This window comes from Chenopodium quinoa, unplaced genomic scaffold, assembly GCF_001683475.1.
Source record: "Chenopodium quinoa cultivar QQ74 unplaced genomic scaffold, ASM168347v1, whole genome shotgun sequence".
NCBI classification, from domain to species: Eukaryota; Viridiplantae; Streptophyta; class Magnoliopsida; order Caryophyllales; family Amaranthaceae; genus Chenopodium; species Chenopodium quinoa.
The window spans coordinates 8795961-8812637 of NW_018743920.1; the positions used below are offsets into that span (position 1 = coordinate 8795961).

General features: G+C 33.0%; 3 protein-coding genes and 1 non-coding gene across 6 annotated transcripts; 2 read left to right on the forward strand and 2 right to left on the reverse strand.

Annotated features, from left to right (window-relative positions):
• The first annotated feature begins 2478 nt into the window (after nucleotides 1–2478).
• On the forward strand, nucleotides 2479–5466 carry LOC110688455. Its single transcript, XM_021865208.1, has 3 exons — nucleotides 2479–3205; nucleotides 3386–3553; nucleotides 3652–5466. The coding sequence occupies exons 1-3, from the start codon at nucleotides 2639–2641 to the stop codon at nucleotides 5368–5370; spliced, it is 2454 nt and encodes an 817-aa protein (XP_021720900.1). The 5' UTR covers nucleotides 2479–2638; the 3' UTR covers nucleotides 5371–5466.
• Nucleotides 5467–5799: 333 nt separating this feature from the next.
• Nucleotides 5800–5871, reverse strand: TRNAH-GUG. Its single transcript has one exon. It is a non-coding gene; the product is annotated as a tRNA-His (tRNA).
• A 1733-nt stretch (nucleotides 5872–7604) lies between these two features.
• On the forward strand, nucleotides 7605–13487 carry LOC110688456 (UDP-glucuronic acid decarboxylase 5). 3 transcript variants are annotated; one of them, XM_021865210.1, is made up of 13 exons: nucleotides 7605–7776; nucleotides 8403–8519; nucleotides 9058–9144; nucleotides 9358–9445; nucleotides 9976–10067; nucleotides 11139–11203; nucleotides 11300–11388; nucleotides 11499–11576; nucleotides 11659–11752; nucleotides 12055–12121; nucleotides 12217–12280; nucleotides 12368–12408; nucleotides 13077–13487. In XM_021865210.1, exons 2-13 carry the CDS (start codon nucleotides 8439–8441, stop codon nucleotides 13257–13259), a joined length of 1029 nt encoding a protein of 342 aa, XP_021720902.1. In that variant the 5' UTR covers nucleotides 7605–7776; nucleotides 8403–8438; the 3' UTR covers nucleotides 13260–13487. The 3 variants fall into 3 exon arrangements, with proteins under 3 accessions (XP_021720902.1, XP_021720903.1, XP_021720901.1); XM_021865211.1 differs by lacking the exon at nucleotides 7605–7776 and adding an exon at nucleotides 8018–8089; XM_021865209.1 differs by lacking the exon at nucleotides 7605–7776 and adding an exon at nucleotides 8089–8225.
• A 650-nt stretch (nucleotides 13488–14137) lies between these two features.
• On the reverse strand, nucleotides 14138–14745 carry LOC110688458 (histone H4). Its single transcript, XM_021865212.1, has 2 exons — nucleotides 14304–14745; nucleotides 14138–14246 (listed from the first exon to the last, which is right to left on the reverse strand). The coding sequence occupies exon 1, from the start codon at nucleotides 14652–14654 to the stop codon at nucleotides 14343–14345; it is 312 nt and encodes a 103-aa protein (XP_021720904.1). The 5' UTR covers nucleotides 14655–14745; the 3' UTR covers nucleotides 14138–14246; nucleotides 14304–14342.
• Nucleotides 14746–16677: the final 1932 nt, after the last annotated feature.

Below are 16677 nucleotides of genomic sequence, written 5' to 3' on the forward strand. Positions count from 1 at the left end.
TACCGATTACCAAAAATTATAAAAAGTTGATATTTTGAAAATATATATCGTGAAGAATCTAACAAGACCCCACATGACTATATTTTTCATTACATATAAATCACAAAACACGGTCAAAGGAAAGTGTGTGAATAGTGCTAAAGTAGTGTCAATTAAAAAAAAACGGAGGTAGTATGTGTTTGGTGAAAAAAATATTAGGGTAGAATATCAAAATTTAATTGTAGTTAATTTTTAAAAAGGCCAAGTCAATACTTTCGCTTTTGTTTTTTCGAATTGTAGGAAGATTAATAGAAAATAAATGTAGAAGAAACAATGTGTACAATGGTACAAAGGTGTTGATACATTTAATTTATTTTTTCCATAAAAGATGTTGATAAGTATTACTGTATCTTCCATATAAATTTGTAAACCCATGCATGCATTGATCGAGAGAATTATGATGATGAAGTTTGGTATTTGTAATTATTTTTTTTCTTTATGTGGATAGGTTTTATACGTACTGTACTCCGTAACTTGTATACTTGTGGAGATCGAGTTTAGTAAATTATTACTCTATACTTCCTAGTGAATAAAACTGTACTGCTGACCAAAATTCATACCGAAAACTTGTATTGATACGGAGTACTTCATACTGATACATACGAGTAGCATGCATGTAGACATTTGCAAAGTACACAAGATGGGGGAAATGTCAAGGAAACAGACTAGTATAGGATGGTCGACATAATATGCACGGTAAATGAAATGAACGAATGAGACAATTATTTTGTGTTATACTCTATTATTCTCATTGTATTTCTTTCTCGCTTTTCTTTGTTTAGCATCTTTTTCTTTACTTTGCTTATTTCACTTTTTTCACGGATAGTTTACCATCATTCTAGAATTTTCTATAATTGATGGAAAATTGGCTAGTTTTCCATGCATGTCGTAGTTGTTGAAAAATTTGTGTCATAGATTGGGATAGGTGACTGCTAGCAATGTTAATATCATATGATCGACTAGGTTCAGAAAAAATGACACCATGACTAATTATTTGTGGTCTAGTTGTACTCCGTAATTAAGATAATTAAGAGTTTAGTTTTTGTGAGTCTTTTCAATTACATTAATAATAGTCCATTCTAGTTAACTTGACTTACAATAATGTAGAATCCATTATTGCTAAAGAACTTTACTGTGATTCGTGTCATATGTCAAGCTACAATAAGTTTTTGGCTTATTTATATTCATTATTCAAACTTCGTTCTCTTCCTCACTCACTAGATTTTGCAGCGCAATATATGACTAGTATTTTGACATTACGACTAAGACTTTGTTTGTATTATTGTGAATATGACAAAGCAACTGTGGTAATTTGATTTGTCGAATGCTTGTACAATGATAGAGTTTAGATCATCGATCACTTATTAATCATTAACTTAATTTCTTTAGTTTTTTGACAACTCATAAATTGATACTTCTAGGTAAAATATGCATATAAATTAACTCATTATCAAAGAGATATCAATAAATTAAACAGTTTTATTGCGAATTTTCTAGAACTTTCTATAAAAACTATAAATTATTTATTTCAAATAAAATACTTCATATTTTTTTAAGTAATTAGGGTTCATACCTTCTTATTAAGGAACCAAGATAGACATAAAATAAAATACACGAATCAATTAAGAATCATATGAGAAGTTAGGAGTCCGTATGTCTTATTAACTATAGAAAGTGATATACTACATATAATTTTTTTAAATGACTTTTAAATTAATTAAAAATATTTAAGGATCATCTAATATATGTTCATGTAGGATTTAACCAGTTGCACTCGTATTTCCTAAGGTAGTGTCTTTAGTCAAGCTATTGTATTGTCTGTGTATATCGTGTAAAAGTTTGAGTAAAAGATGTTCCAAAAGCTAGATTCTAAGGCACTTTTAAAAATCAAATGTCGAATAAGTAGACAACTTCTTTGATTTGAAGCACATAATCACATATAGGACTAGCATAAATGGAACCAGAAAATTCCATTGATACAACATGGTGAATTATTCATGTAAATATATCAACTTTTAAGATGATGCATTAATATCATTGGAGAGTAGAGGATCCAATTCTTCAACCGCCAATTTCAAAGGATTGGATTTTTAAAAAAAAAAAAAAAAAAAAAAAAAAAAAAAAAAAAAAAAAAAAATTGTAGTACAAGTATTTTATACGTGATTCGACTTATCTATCTATCCAAGTTGATGCTAATTAAATTAAAACAGGAACTTCGGTCAGCAAAATACAACATTTTCTAAAAAAAAGCTATACTAATTATTTATTTACTTAATTTATTTATAATGGATTTTCTTTATTTTTTTTATATATATAAAAATTTATAAAAAAAAGTTGTAACTGGTCTGTTGCAACCAGGTGGGTCCCACAAAAGAAATGTCACTATAGATTGTTTACCACTAAAACAACTAACATGTTATATATTCCTACAAATACCCCCTCTGTAATTCATTCCTCTCAAGCTAAGTTCCAAGGCCAAGCCTCCTCTCTTCATTTAATTTGTTTCTCTAGATCACTTTATTTGAATCTTCAACCAATAACAAAATCGCTTATATTTTGTGATCTAGCTAAGCAAGATTAGATTAATTAACATCGATTGATGCTAGCTACGAGAACAACCATGTTTAGCACCGTGCAATCTAAGAGAACATGCGAGTTTTGGAAATCAGGCCTAGTCGCGGCCTCAAGAACAGCTTTGGCTTGCATTATAGTAGGGTGCTTAACCCTCTATGGCCCTGCCTCTTTCAAGAGGGAAGTAACATTCCCTGCATTTTCTTATGTCGCGATGATTCTTATTATTACCAATGCTACCCTAGGAGACACCATCCGAGGTCTTTGGCTTGCATTTTATGCTACTCTTCAAACTGTTTGCCCTGCTATTTTGTGCCTCTGGCTCATAGGAGGACCTGCTAGCCTTACCGAGGCATCTACCTCTTTGGTCGTTGCTATTGCTGCTTTCTTTATCGCGTTGCCTCAATCCACCCATGGTGTGGCCAAGAGGATTGCTTTAGGCCAACTTATCATCATCTATGTTGTTGGTTACATCAATGCTCATCAGTTTGATGCTGTCATGCATCCTGTCCATGTTGCTGCTAGCACCGCCGTTGGTGCTGTCGCTTGTTTCTTAGCACTATTGCTTCCTTACCCTCACCTTGCTTCCACCCAGGTAAATTATACTCATTCATGATAAAGTCTTACTTATTTTACAGATGAAATTCATGATACTTGTTGCTAATTAATTATACTAACAATAGTAGTAGCAATTTAATCCTTTTTTTTTCCCTTGTAATATAATTGTGTATATATGGTAATTATACTAAGAAAAGTGTTTATGTATGTAATACAGGTGACAAAAAATAGCAAATTATTTGTAGAGAACGCGACAGATAGGCTAAAGCTGTTTGTCAAGGCATTTTGTGCTGAAGATGATGTATCTTCTCAAGCATTAATCTCTCAAACAAGGTGTTTGGCTGGTAAAGCAAAGAAATTTATCCAGTGCATTAAATCCAAACAAGTAAGATAACCTTTTCATACTATGAAATAATCGAATGAATTAAATAAGCTATAAGATAATCAATAAGACTAATATTTTTTTTCATTATATTTGAGCAGGAAAGCATGCAGTGGGAGAGATTTCCCTTGAAGTTTATTAGACCTTATTGTACGAACCCAGGGGACCGATTTCAGGAACTAGAGACGCCACTAAGAGGGATGGATATCGCGCTAAGCACCACACAAGTTCCTATTTCGATTGTTGATGAACAATTGAAAGACGGTATGGACTTAATAGAAGGTGAAATAAGCCAAAATTTACACCAACTTAAGAGCCATACACCTAGTGAAACAATAACTGTCCCAGAATCTACTGAAGGACAAGTTATGGGCTTCCTTCAAAAACTCGAAACACCGCCATCAAATGAAAAAGATTTACCCTCTTATTTCTTCTTCTTCTGTATGAAACTCCTACACTCTCAGTCAAGGGCCATGACCATCCGTCCAAATCAACAAAAAACTGACCAAAACACCCCTCAAAAAAAGAACCAACAACACCTAAATAAAAACAATGATCACCTAAATGGGCTTTCTTTCAAAAGTGTTTGGGCCAAGAATTGGCCCACTGCTAAAGAAAGACTTACTATAGCAATAAATTGCTCGCTATCGTTGGGCTTTGCCGTGTTATTTGGGCTTTATTACAGTAAGCCCAATGGATACTGGTCTGGGCTTCCTGTAGCTGTGAGTTTTGCAGCAGCTAGGGAAGCCACATTCAAAGTTGCCAATGTTAAGTTCCAAGGGACAGTCATTGGCAATGTATATGGAGTATTAGGCTGTTTTATTTTTGAAAGATTTGTACAAATAAGGTTCATATCACTTCTTCCTTGGTTCATTTTCACCAGTTTTCTTCAACAGAGCAAAATGTATGGTCAAGCAGGTGCTGTTTCTGCGGTTATTGGTGCAATTTTGATTTTGGGCCGAAGAAATTTTGGCCCACCATCGGATTTTGCTATAGCTAGAATAGTGGAAACCTTCATCGGTTTGTCCTGTTCTATTGTTATTGATTTGTTGTTACACCCCACGAGAGGAGCCACCCTAGCCAAAGTTCAACTTACCAAGACTCTAGGGACACTCGAGGATTCGATCTCCTCTATTGATCTCGTTACAACCTCCAAGGCCGAGTTACTTGAGAAGGCGAAAAGCATCAAAGCTCAAGTGAATGAGCTAGACAAATATGTTGGTGAGGCTGAGGCAGAGCCAAATTTTTGGTATTTGCCATTCCATACTGCTTGTTATAGGAAGTTGATGGGCCCTTTCGCGAAAATGGGTGATCTCTTGATTTTCACAGCTCATGCTATTGGGTTCCTAGAAGAGCATATCCAAAGCATTGAATTGGAGAGGATCAACGATGATCTAAGGCATGTAGTAAAAATGGTAGCTACTTCGATGAAATCCTTCCAACAGGTTGCTTCTATCAAGTCATTGATAGTACTTGAAAAAGACCTTGCCAAAAGTGGTAAAACATGTGATCTTGAGGTGGGAAAATCGGCCAACTTTCCATTAATGAACTTGGGTGAGAAAGATATGGAGAAATTCATAAGCTCGTACCTTGATCATTCCAAGGAAGTATTCGAAGAAATCGAGTTCCCTGAGGGAGAGGAAGAGATCAAGGGTCAAACTATCATGAGTTTAAGTGCACTTGGATTTTGCTTAAGCTGTTTGATGAGGGAAACAAAAGAGGTTGAGAAAGGAATTAAGGAACTTGTTCAGTGGGAAAATCCTACTAGTCAAATAAATCTACATGAGATGTCTTGTAAAATTCATGCATTATACGATTGATATGAATTTACTAAATTTTAAAAAAAAAAAAAAAAAAAAAAACTTTATCTTGTCTTCGCAAAATAATGAAGTTTTGTTATAAATGTATGTAAAGTACATTAAACTGTATCTTCTAACAACTTTTTTTTTTTTTCTGATAGAGTATATTCTCTATCAATTTCCTTTAGTTTCATAGAAAGTGGTAGCTAGAAAATCATTGCATTGTTGGATCATACTACCATATATTTTGGGTGTAAAATCTTGACAATGTTCTGCTAGCTCAAATAATACCATACAGTTTTTTTTTTTTTTTTTTTTTTTTTTTCTGAAGACTAATACCAACAGTTTTGAATATCATATCTTATTATTTGTATTTCAATTTCAGCCAGAATTATACTTCTTTTTTAATTATTTTTTTGAAATTTATTTTAAAAAATGAATAAATAAAAGTGTGGCTGCTGGGATTCGAGCCCAGGTCTCCACGGCCACAACGTGGAATTCTAACCACTAAACTACAGCCACTTTAGTGTTATCGTTAACTTATTTGTTTGTTAACTTTTCTGGCTATTGTGTTTCACTCCAGTATTTTTTCCCTTTTCAATTTTGAAAAAAAGGAAAATTTGTCAATTGTAATCATTTAAAGTTTGTATTTTGTAAATTATAGTCATTTAAAAAAAAATTGCAAATTGCAACCCAAAATTACTAATAAATCGTAAATTGCAACTCAATTTAATTTTTTCACCGATTTGCGTGCCGAAAAATGTTCCGTTTAGGTTTTAGAGGTCATTTCAACCCTTAAGGATCTAAATTGAGCTCGGAATTGGCAAGAAAATCACGTAAGTACCTCGTTTTGCGTGTAAAAAATATATCGATTTGTGTGCAACTATTTTTTGCCGTGAAAACGAGGCCCCTTACGTTTAATTTTTTGTAAATTCCAAGCTCAATTTGGTTTCTTAAAGATTTAAATAGCTCCTAAAACCTTAACGGAATATTTTTCGGCACGTCGATGAAAAAGTTGAATTGGGTTGCAATTTACAATTTATTAGTACTTTTGGGCTGCAATTTCTTTAAAAAAATGGCTGCAATTTGCAAAATACAAACTTTAAATGGCTGTAATCGGCAAATTTTCCTATCATCGATCTATGTGCAAGATGAAAGTTTATTTCTATATTCCGTATTTGAAAAAGGCAAGATACAAAATTTGATGATAGTATACTTTTCAAATATAACATATACATATTTATAATTTAGATTAAATTTTAACTACCAAAGTTATAATCTCGATCTTATAGCTAAAATTACTTGACAAACAATAGAGGGAGTATAATTTAAATAACACCATTCATAATCGTGGTAAACATAAAAGCTATATCATAGAAAATTGATTTTAGGAGGGTAAAAAAAAATAAAATTGAAAAAATAAATAAAAAAAAAAAAACCCTAAATAAAACCTACTATTATACAGCTTAAAGTATGTGTTGGATACTTTGAAATATATATTAGAATATTAGATCTATAAGAAATGGAAGGTATAGTCACCAAACTAACATAAGTGCTTAACAAGTATTTTTCCAATAATGTTTAGTTATGAGCTTAATTAGGTTGTATGGGAAGAATTCACATCTACTCCAACAACTAGTATGAGCATGCTGGCTGGACAAAGACGGCCTAATAAATCATGCACGAGGATGATCATGCTTTTCCTATTCTACTTTGATGGTTTTACCCATGAAAAAATAAAAATCATACAAACATAGATCACAATTTGACAATATTACTTAATTAACTTTTTTTGCACTTTCTATGCAGCTATGCTACTATGCTAGTATGCTTTTACCAGTTATACAATCTATTAGGGGTAAATAAAGTCTTATTATCGTGAGATCATGATCTTATTTTTTTGTTTGATAAGTTTAGATAGATTCAAATGATATGAGATATGGACAATAATTTCAATGAAGATGATATAATAGTAATAATTTACCACGTATATAAGATTTGATAAGGATAAAAATAAGTTTAGAAAAGATAATGATTTACCGTATCCTATAATTTATAAAATATAAAAAAGTACAATAAAATTCTATAATTGGATAAGTGAAATTTAGATAAAGAATTTTTTTTATAGCCAACTCACTTTTTTTTTTTTTTAATCCCTCCCAAAAAAAAAAAAAAAAAAAGAAGAAAGAAATCGATTTTTCCTAATTTTCCAATAGGAAACTGAAAGAAGCCAGATTCACATCAAAAAGGGGGTCAGTCAAGAGTCAAGACTCAACAGTTTGGTATTGCATTGTTTTAGGATCCCTTAAGCATATCTTCTCACGTTTTCACATCTTCCATCACAATCTCTCGTAATTTATGTCAATTCTTCATCTTTTCTCTCAATAATTTCTCCCCTTTTCCTGAATTTCACACTGCCAAAATCTGGTAAGAAACCTCTGAATTTTAATCTTAAAAAAAGGATCTTTATTTGATAACTATAATTATTATTATTATGAACAAGTAGTTGTCACTCTAAGTTAGGCGTAATTTCAATGTCTTCTTATTGTTAGCATAGCAATCATAATCATGATATTGATTGGTGTTCCCGACCTTTTCTTGAATTTGAAGCTAACTATGAAAAAAGCCCTCAATTTTAAATCTTTTTCTTGTTCAATTTTGGGATTTTAATTTAAATTAATCAAATTGCGTAAATATCGCGCTTTCTCTCTCCTCTGGCATGTGAGTTTGGCGACGTTTGGTAGGGGAAGTTTCTGAATTGTGGATCATACTATTTATTTTTGTTTATCACACTATAAATACTCCTTTCTTTGATCTTCTTATTTTCATCAATCGCAAGTTATAAATTAGGGTTTCATTCTTGCTTTCAGTCCAAAGTACTTTTTTTGCTCCCCCTCTTATGTTTTTTAATTTTCATTAGAAATTCCCAATTTTCCCCTTTTATAATTTTCTATTTTTCTATTTTATAAATATAAAAGTTTTGCTTAGGTGGTTTTTTCTGGACCCCATTAAATTAATTGTCATCATAAATTTTCTGTTCTTTTGTGTTTTAGGTTGTCATTAAATTGATTGAGTGGGAGATCTGAGAAATGGCATCCAACGGAGAGAAGCAATCAGGTACCAAGCCACCTCCACCACCTTCTCCTTTGAGAAATTCTAAATTTTTTCAGGTAATTTTTATTAATATATAGGGATTTTTTTTATTACTATTGTACTTTATTGGTTTTTGCAATTTGAGTAAAATGTTATGATTGGTATCTTTGATTTGGATGATAAAGAGTGGATCTTGTAGTGGGTTGATCTCCAATTTGTTATACAGGATGTGGGTAGTAATGCAACAATGTTGTCCACTAGGGAAAATGTTGGTTGTACTTTGATGTGCTATGTTGATTGTATCCATTTGGAGAAGGGTAATGTGAATGGTTTGTTATGTTTTTGTTTTTACTGAATGATCAATCAATTATTGTTGTGATTGTAAGTCCGTAGTGCTCTCGCTTTGTCATAGTAATAGTATGATGATGACTGATGAACTTGATTTTTGTTGTGCAATGCTGATGATGAAGCAATGTACCGTACTTAGTAGAGTTTCAATTTGATCATGAATGAGGGACTGTGATGGTTGTCGAGATGTTGTGGTAGAAGAGAGGGTATTGGCATTTTTTTCAGATTTTTACTAAATGCATTACTTTTTGTGTCTTGTGATGGCAGTCAAACATGAGAATTTTGATCACGGGAGGAGCAGGATTTATTGGCTCCCACCTGGTGGATAGATTGATGGAAAATGAAAAGAATGAGGTGAGCATGTTTCCCCTACTTGCTTCTTTTCTATCGACTAATGATCAATGAAGGGAAAAGATACAGCAATCTTAGTGCATAATGCATGTTTCCTCTTTTTCTTGCTCTTGTTCTTGTTCTTGTTTCTTTGAGGGGAAATGGAGGTGGGTAGATAGGAAAGTGCTCATCTTGTCTCACACGGTTAATATAATTTGATTTTTGATGTCTTAACAGGTGATTGTTGTTGATAACTACTTTACTGGTTCAAAGGACAACCTTAGGAAATGGATTGGACACCCGAGGTTTGAGCTGATCCGTCATGGTATTAATCTTGTTAATCTATTTTTGATCATCACGTATGCTGTATGATTAACTTTAATTTGCCTTAAATCTAAGAACCTTATGTTGTATGAATAATTCGGAGGGTAATTCCCTGTTTGATTGTTGAAAATTAAGATAGAGCAGTAGGGTGTTTTTTTTCCCAATTGATGGACATTGTGGAAATTTAGCAAAGTTGCTCTTTTTTCATAAACGTGGTGCAGCCCTCTAACTGTGTTGGCTGCCTTCTGTGTCTGTTGTTTCTCTTTCTGCGGTGTTTAATATGCCTCTGGAAATTATTTAGCATTTAAAATATCCCTCCTATGTTAATGTTATCTTAGTCTTTAATAAGTCAGCTAGCCAAATGACATTAGTGTAAATATCGACATTTTTACATCTTCACTCAGAGAGTTCATTATTGTACTTCATCCTGTGCATGTTCTATTGAAAGTGTTGTAATATTTTTGCTAGTTATGTCTGTAAGTTTCATAAATTTTTTTTTTTTATATTTTTTTTTTTTTTTTTGGTCTGCAGATGTTACAGAGCCATTACTAATTGAGGTTGATCAGATATATCACCTTGCATGTCCTGCATCACCGATATTTTACAAGCACAACCCTGTAAAAGTAAGTATAGGTTTAATCTAATTTTCTCATTTGTTGTTGGACCTCTTAAATGTGCAATTGGCTTGAACTTCTGCTTCCACTATTTGACACCTATTTGAGAAGCATATGATTCATATTGATTTTTGGGTCCAATTTTGGACGTAATATTCCAGAAGTTCACTATGCTGTCAGTAAAAATTATGTGTCTGCTGATTTATTGTCAGAAATGCCTCAGCAAATAACTGTGTCTGCTGATTTATCCTCAGAATAGTCAGAAATGCCTCCGCATTTTTGAATTCATTTTATCACCCACACTAATGACATGCTAGTTTAGGGCAGACTTGTGACAATTTTTTTCACCTATACTTATGACGTGGTAGTGTAGGATGAACTTGTTACAATTTTTACATTCTTAAAATCACAAATTCACAATATCTTTAGCTTCCCTCAAAACTCAAATAGCAGCCTTTCTCTGAACTCTGAGGCTTGTTTCTATGTGGTGTTCTGTGCTCAAATGGTACATAACAGCTTATTATATATGTATGTTTTAAAATGGTCAAATTATTTTTAATTCCTTGCCAAGCCCAATACAGCTTCCTCTGATCCAAGTTTTATCTTGTAGCACTGTGCTCCTCATGGAATTTGGTAGGTGGCAGCTACGCATGTTATGACCTATTGAACCATTTTTCATAAAGAATTTAGTTTTTCTTTCAGTACTCAATTGTCAATAAGCTCAGTAAGTTTTACGTGCCAGAATGCCTACACCATGACGGTTACTCTAGCTCACGGTCTCACACGTATTAAATTTCCTGTATTAGGGCAGTTAATTGACAGTTTATGATCATATGTAATTAAAGGGTTGCTTAGTAAGACTTGTGGAGTATGATACAGTACATTCTAACTATGTTACGTGAATTCTGAAGATTGCTTGTGACACTCAATACTAAACTGTTTAAAATTGCTGATTTTTTAAAAATTGTAATGCTGCTTTGATGGCCATAATAAGATTTTATGATGTGTGAATCAGTGAGTTTTTCTCCCTTTCATTTGGCATTAGACAGTTATTAAATCTGTACATTTGACATCTGACAGACAATCAAGACAAATGTGATGGGTACTTTGAATATGCTAGGACTTGCCAAGCGTGTTGGAGCCAGGTTTGTGGGGTTGTTTTTTCTACATCAGTGTGGCTATATGTAACAAGTAACATGCAATTAGTTTTACCATCTCTCTTTTGCTTCTGTACACTGCAGGATTTTGCTTACTTCAACATCAGAGGTGTATGGTGATCCCCTTGTCCATCCTCAACCTGAAACTTATTGGGGAAATGTTAACCCAATTGGTATGCACTTACACTGTTTAAATACTTGCTGAAATGATCTTTGGATGCAGGACATTTTAACAATACATTCTATTTTGAGAACTAAATTTGTATATTATTTTGGCTAACAGGAGTTAGGAGTTGTTATGATGAGGGAAAACGTGTAGCTGAAACCTTGATGTTTGATTATCACAGGCAACACGGGATTGGTATGCTTGTTACCTTTTCTGATTTAGCTCTTTTTAGAAAGATCTAGATTTTGAGCTGTTTTTCCATTGCATTGTGAAACAGAAATTCGTGTGGCCCGAATTTTCAATACTTATGGGCCTCGGATGAACATCGACGATGGCCGTGTTGTCAGCAACTTCATTGCTCAAGCACTTAGGTTAGCTAATATCCTGTAGTGGTTTACACCTTTCTAGAAGTTTGGCAAATTTTGATGCAACTCTTATGTTGTAGTCTCATAGATAGGGTCCGAATTTAACTTTAAGCCCGCATTTAGAAATCTGATTAGCCATCGAAGTATTTAAGATATATCTGGGTTGAAACTTGAGCGGGCAGATGTTTGAATTGCTAGTCCTTCATGATTCTCTATTCATGTTATTGCATCATCTATTGGATGTCAATTATGATATCAAATTGGCCAATATTTTTATGTTTTTTGTACCACTATATTTCGTTGTGCAGGGATGAACCACTGACAGTTCAGGCTCCTGGAACTCAGACTCGTAGTTTCTGTTTCGTGTCTGACATGGTGCGTGATTGTTTTTTGTGTTGAGGATTATATATATCTATCTTCTCTTAGATCCACAAGTAATTGTTTCTTGAAAACAATCAATTGTACTTCAGGTTGATGGTCTTATCAGACTGATGGAAGGAGAACACACCGGGCCAATCAACATTGGCAACCCTGGTAATGATGCATCACTAGTATATTTTCTTGATTTTGTTTGGTTCTCTATTAAAAAATATTATTGCTAACTCCTTTGCTGGTATTTAGGTGAATTCACCATGCTTGAACTTGCTGAGACTGTGAAAGAGGTACGTTGAAAAATTATATTGTTGCTCTTACCTATGCCCTTGAGTGTGTTGCACTTCATGTGAATCCTTATATAAGCATTAAATCTTGTAAAAGAACAATTATTTTACTCCATATACATCAACCTTAATCTAGATAAGTGTCATTTGCGGTGGCTGGGCCCATAATTGCAATTTCATTGTTTGATTACTCTTAACATTTCTGCATACAGATCAACTTAAATTGATTAAGCTCGTCATTGACTCACTTGTTGAAGCATTTAATGCAAATATTGTATTTCACTTTATACTCTGTAGTGTACGAGTGTGGAAAAAAAAAAAGAAAGAAAATTGCAACCTATTTGCGTGATGAATGTTGATAGTGTATTGTATGGTTAGATCATGGGCCTCCTCCAGTATGGTTAGTGTTTCTAGAGAAGGGGCTTAATGTCTGGCTGGCAATATTGTTTGAGCTTTATGTGTTGATGTCCTTCATTGTTCTACTTCATCCCAAAGTTGAATTATTATTGGAAGTTTGCACAGCACAATTGCGCATTCATATTGTATGTTGAGTAAACAGTAAAGGATAGTAGGATATACAATTGAGTTTCTGAATATGCATGTGGTCCTTGGCTTCGTGTTTTGTCGATGGATGGAATATTTATGTCATGTTTTCTGGCTATGTTTTGCAGCTGATTAATCCAGATGTGAAGATAATCTCGGTGGAGAACACCCCCGATGACCCAAGACAGAGGAAGCCAGACATCACATCAGCTAAGGAATTGCTTGGTTGGGAGCCAAAGGTGAAATTAAGGGAAGGACTCCCGCTTATGGAAGAAGACTTCCGCCTAAGGCTCGGAGTTCCCAAGAAATGAATATGGCAACTTTGAGTCTTATAGGCGGGGTGAAAAAGGGTGGAATCTGTAAAAGAAAAGTTCGCGAAGTGAGCGTTTTTGTGAGTGTTTTTCAAAAGTAGAGGATTGCTTAGTTCTTACCATTTTGTTTTATCCTTTGTGTTAAAAATAATTAAAGGGAGCTGTTCCCCTATTTGTTCATTTTCGATATCAATATATGAAGTTTTTCATATCAATTTTTCATCGACATTATTGATTAGTTTTGCTCAAAATGTTAACCTCGGTTTCAACTTTCTGGTAATCAAAATCTACAATGCTTCCTCTGAAATGATTATAATCAAAGACAATTTTCAGTAGCTTCAATAATTTATTATCATTTTTACATTGAGACATATACTGCACGGAAAATTTACTGAGTTTGACATTTTCCAACTACCTAAAATGTCATGGCATTAATCTGCTTTTATCTGTTAACTTACAACCCAGAAACCTTATTCAACACCTCCTAAACAAACTTAGAAAATTCACCATTTGCAATGACATTTACTTGCGACACATACGCACCTACAGACAAAATATAATTTATCCCTAATCAAGCATCACAAAATGATGTACCCTAATCACTTGATTTATCCCAAATCATCGCATAATTAAGAACTGCGTAAATTTAGGTCAAATTATAACTTCAAAATGTGGTTAAACTCAGCTCAAAGTTTTCAGCATTCCAGAATCAAACCCTAAATAACAAGCAATCAGACCAGAAAATTGAACTTCAATAGATTGGAAAACATTTAAAAATCTACCAACCATATAAAAAAATTCGCAGAATAGTTCAGAAAACAAAAAATTAGTGCGAAATTAAGAATGCAAACAGCAATTTAATGGCTGAACACAAAGAATAGATTGAACGAGATATTCATTTCATTTAATCATAACCAACAATTACAAGCAAAACACCACCACTACATACCTAATAAAAACCATCAAAACACAAAAGATCTACAAATTCTAAACACTAATTTCACCAAACCCAGAAAGTACTTATCAACCACATTTCCCCCAATTTATCCCCCCAAACCCTAGAAACCCCAAATTAAACTCAGCCTAACCACCGAAACCATAAAGAGTCCTTCCTTGCCTCTTGAGAGCATACACAACATCCATGGCAGTCACCGTCTTCCTCCTCGCATGCTCAGTGTAAGTCACAGCATCACGAATCACATTCTCCAAAAAGATCTTAAGGACGCCACGTGTCTCTTCGTAGATCAGACCACTGATACGCTTAACACCGCCTCTTCGAGCAAGACGACGAATAGCAGGCTTCGTAATTCCTTGGATGTTATCACGAAGAACTTTCCTGTGACGCTTTGCTCCTCCCTTTCCCAAACCCTTGCCTCCCTTTCCTCTTCCTGACATTTTTGGTTATAGAGAGAGAACGTTGAAAAACTGGAATTTGATTTTTTTTTAAAGAGAGAGAAAGTGAAAATGAAAATGTGTGGATATTGAAGTGGGATAAAAGGGGTATTTATAACTGCCGGGTTTTTGGGTGGTGAGATAATTTGGTGTTGAGGATTGGTTTTAATCGGACGGTTGTGAGAGGTTATCCGTGTGAGCGGGTGAGGGTTGTTATGGATCGTTGATTGGTTTTAATCTACGGTGAGGAGTTTGTGGGGTGGAGTTGTGCAGATTGCGAGGTGTGAAGTGTGTTTTTTTAAGTTTTGATGTGGCGGGGTTGTGGGAAAACACAGGGGAAGGCGAAATTTTTGAATTGTTTTTGAAATATTTCAAGTTTTTTAGAAAACAACAAAAATTGATAGTTAGGGCTCGTTTGGCATTACTGTAGTTTTCTGTTTTTTGATTTTTTGTTTTTAAAAATCATATGATATATGTTATATAAATATATAATGAATTAAAAATTAGTCAAATTTATTGAAATCATGATAATTTTGAAAACTGACAATAAAAAAATAGAAACACCTTTTTCTTGTTTCTTATTTTTGGTTTTTTGTTTTAAGAAAAACTAAAAACCAAAAACGATGCCAAACAATCCCTAACTTTGAAGATTCTATACTTCTATTTCAAGGTGTAACATTATGCCTTTTTGGGCCTTTTACTTTCACAAATCTACACCCCAATTAACTATTGTAATTTGCAAAGGTTAATCAGCTAGTATTAGTCAAATAATTAAATAATTATAAAGATGTTTGGTATAGCTTATTGGGGCTTTTGTTTGTATAACAAACAAATATAGCATATTGGGATAAATTTGATTATTTGACCAATATTAGTAGATTAACCTTTACAAATTATAATAAGTTAATTGGGGTGTTTGGTGGTGAGCTAGCTCAAAACTTTAACAAAAACTTTTGTATACATCCAATGAACAGTACTAATATTGTACATCGAGATAAATTTTATTTGAATTTAGGGTAACTACTAAACTTTTTCAAGTAACTTTTGTCAATAAAGCATAAATAATATTTTATTTATGTCAAGGTAACTTATATATAATGTGGGTAACTTTTATTCATTATAGGATAACTTTTGATCATTTTAAGGCATAGGCGGAGGTAGAGGGGTATAAGGGGGGACACTTGTCCCCCCACTTTAAAAAAAAATAATTTTTTTTTTCATTGTTTAAATCCGAAATGTTATTGTTTGATCATTAATTTTTTATATGTATGTATAAATTAGTTTGGATTACTTCAGTTGTTTTTTTAAAATTTAAATCACTTACTTGTTTTAGATAGAATCATAGAGTTTATTACTTTGTTTCAAAGTTAAGTTTTTTTTTTTTTTTTTTTTTTTTTTTTTTTTTTTTGGAAAGAAATATTGTTTATAATTTCAATTGTATGATATGATAATTGAATTATTGGTTATATTTTTCAATTTAATTACGACATGTCAAATGTTCCCTTAATTCAAACGATTCCAAGACAACGAGAAAACTACCCGATCTTTGACAATTCATGTTTAAAAGAATGGTGTCCCAAGAAAATGATTCTTCTTCATTAAATTTCCCACAAATTCGATCAAAAAAGTGATATTGAAATAATTGGTTCAAGTACTAATAAGTACTACCAGAGGAGGAAGAATTGATTTTTTTTTTATTTTTTTTGACAAGCGAGGAAGAATTGATTTCTATATGTTGTTTAACTTCTTTCTCATGTTCCGGGAAAAATAGAGTGAACATAATAGATTATCCCACAAATCAAAGAAATGTTGTGATTGAGGAGAATTTATATTCTCAAAAAACCTTGCCAACCACTCTCCCATGACTCTTCTCATAGACAAGTGTCCGATTTATTATTCTTTTTCATTTTTTTAGATTGTATGAACAAATATAATGGATAATATTAAACTATCTATATGTCAAGAATTATTTTTGCTACATTTTTGTAAAAATTATACGATGTCTATTTATCCCTCCGATATGAAA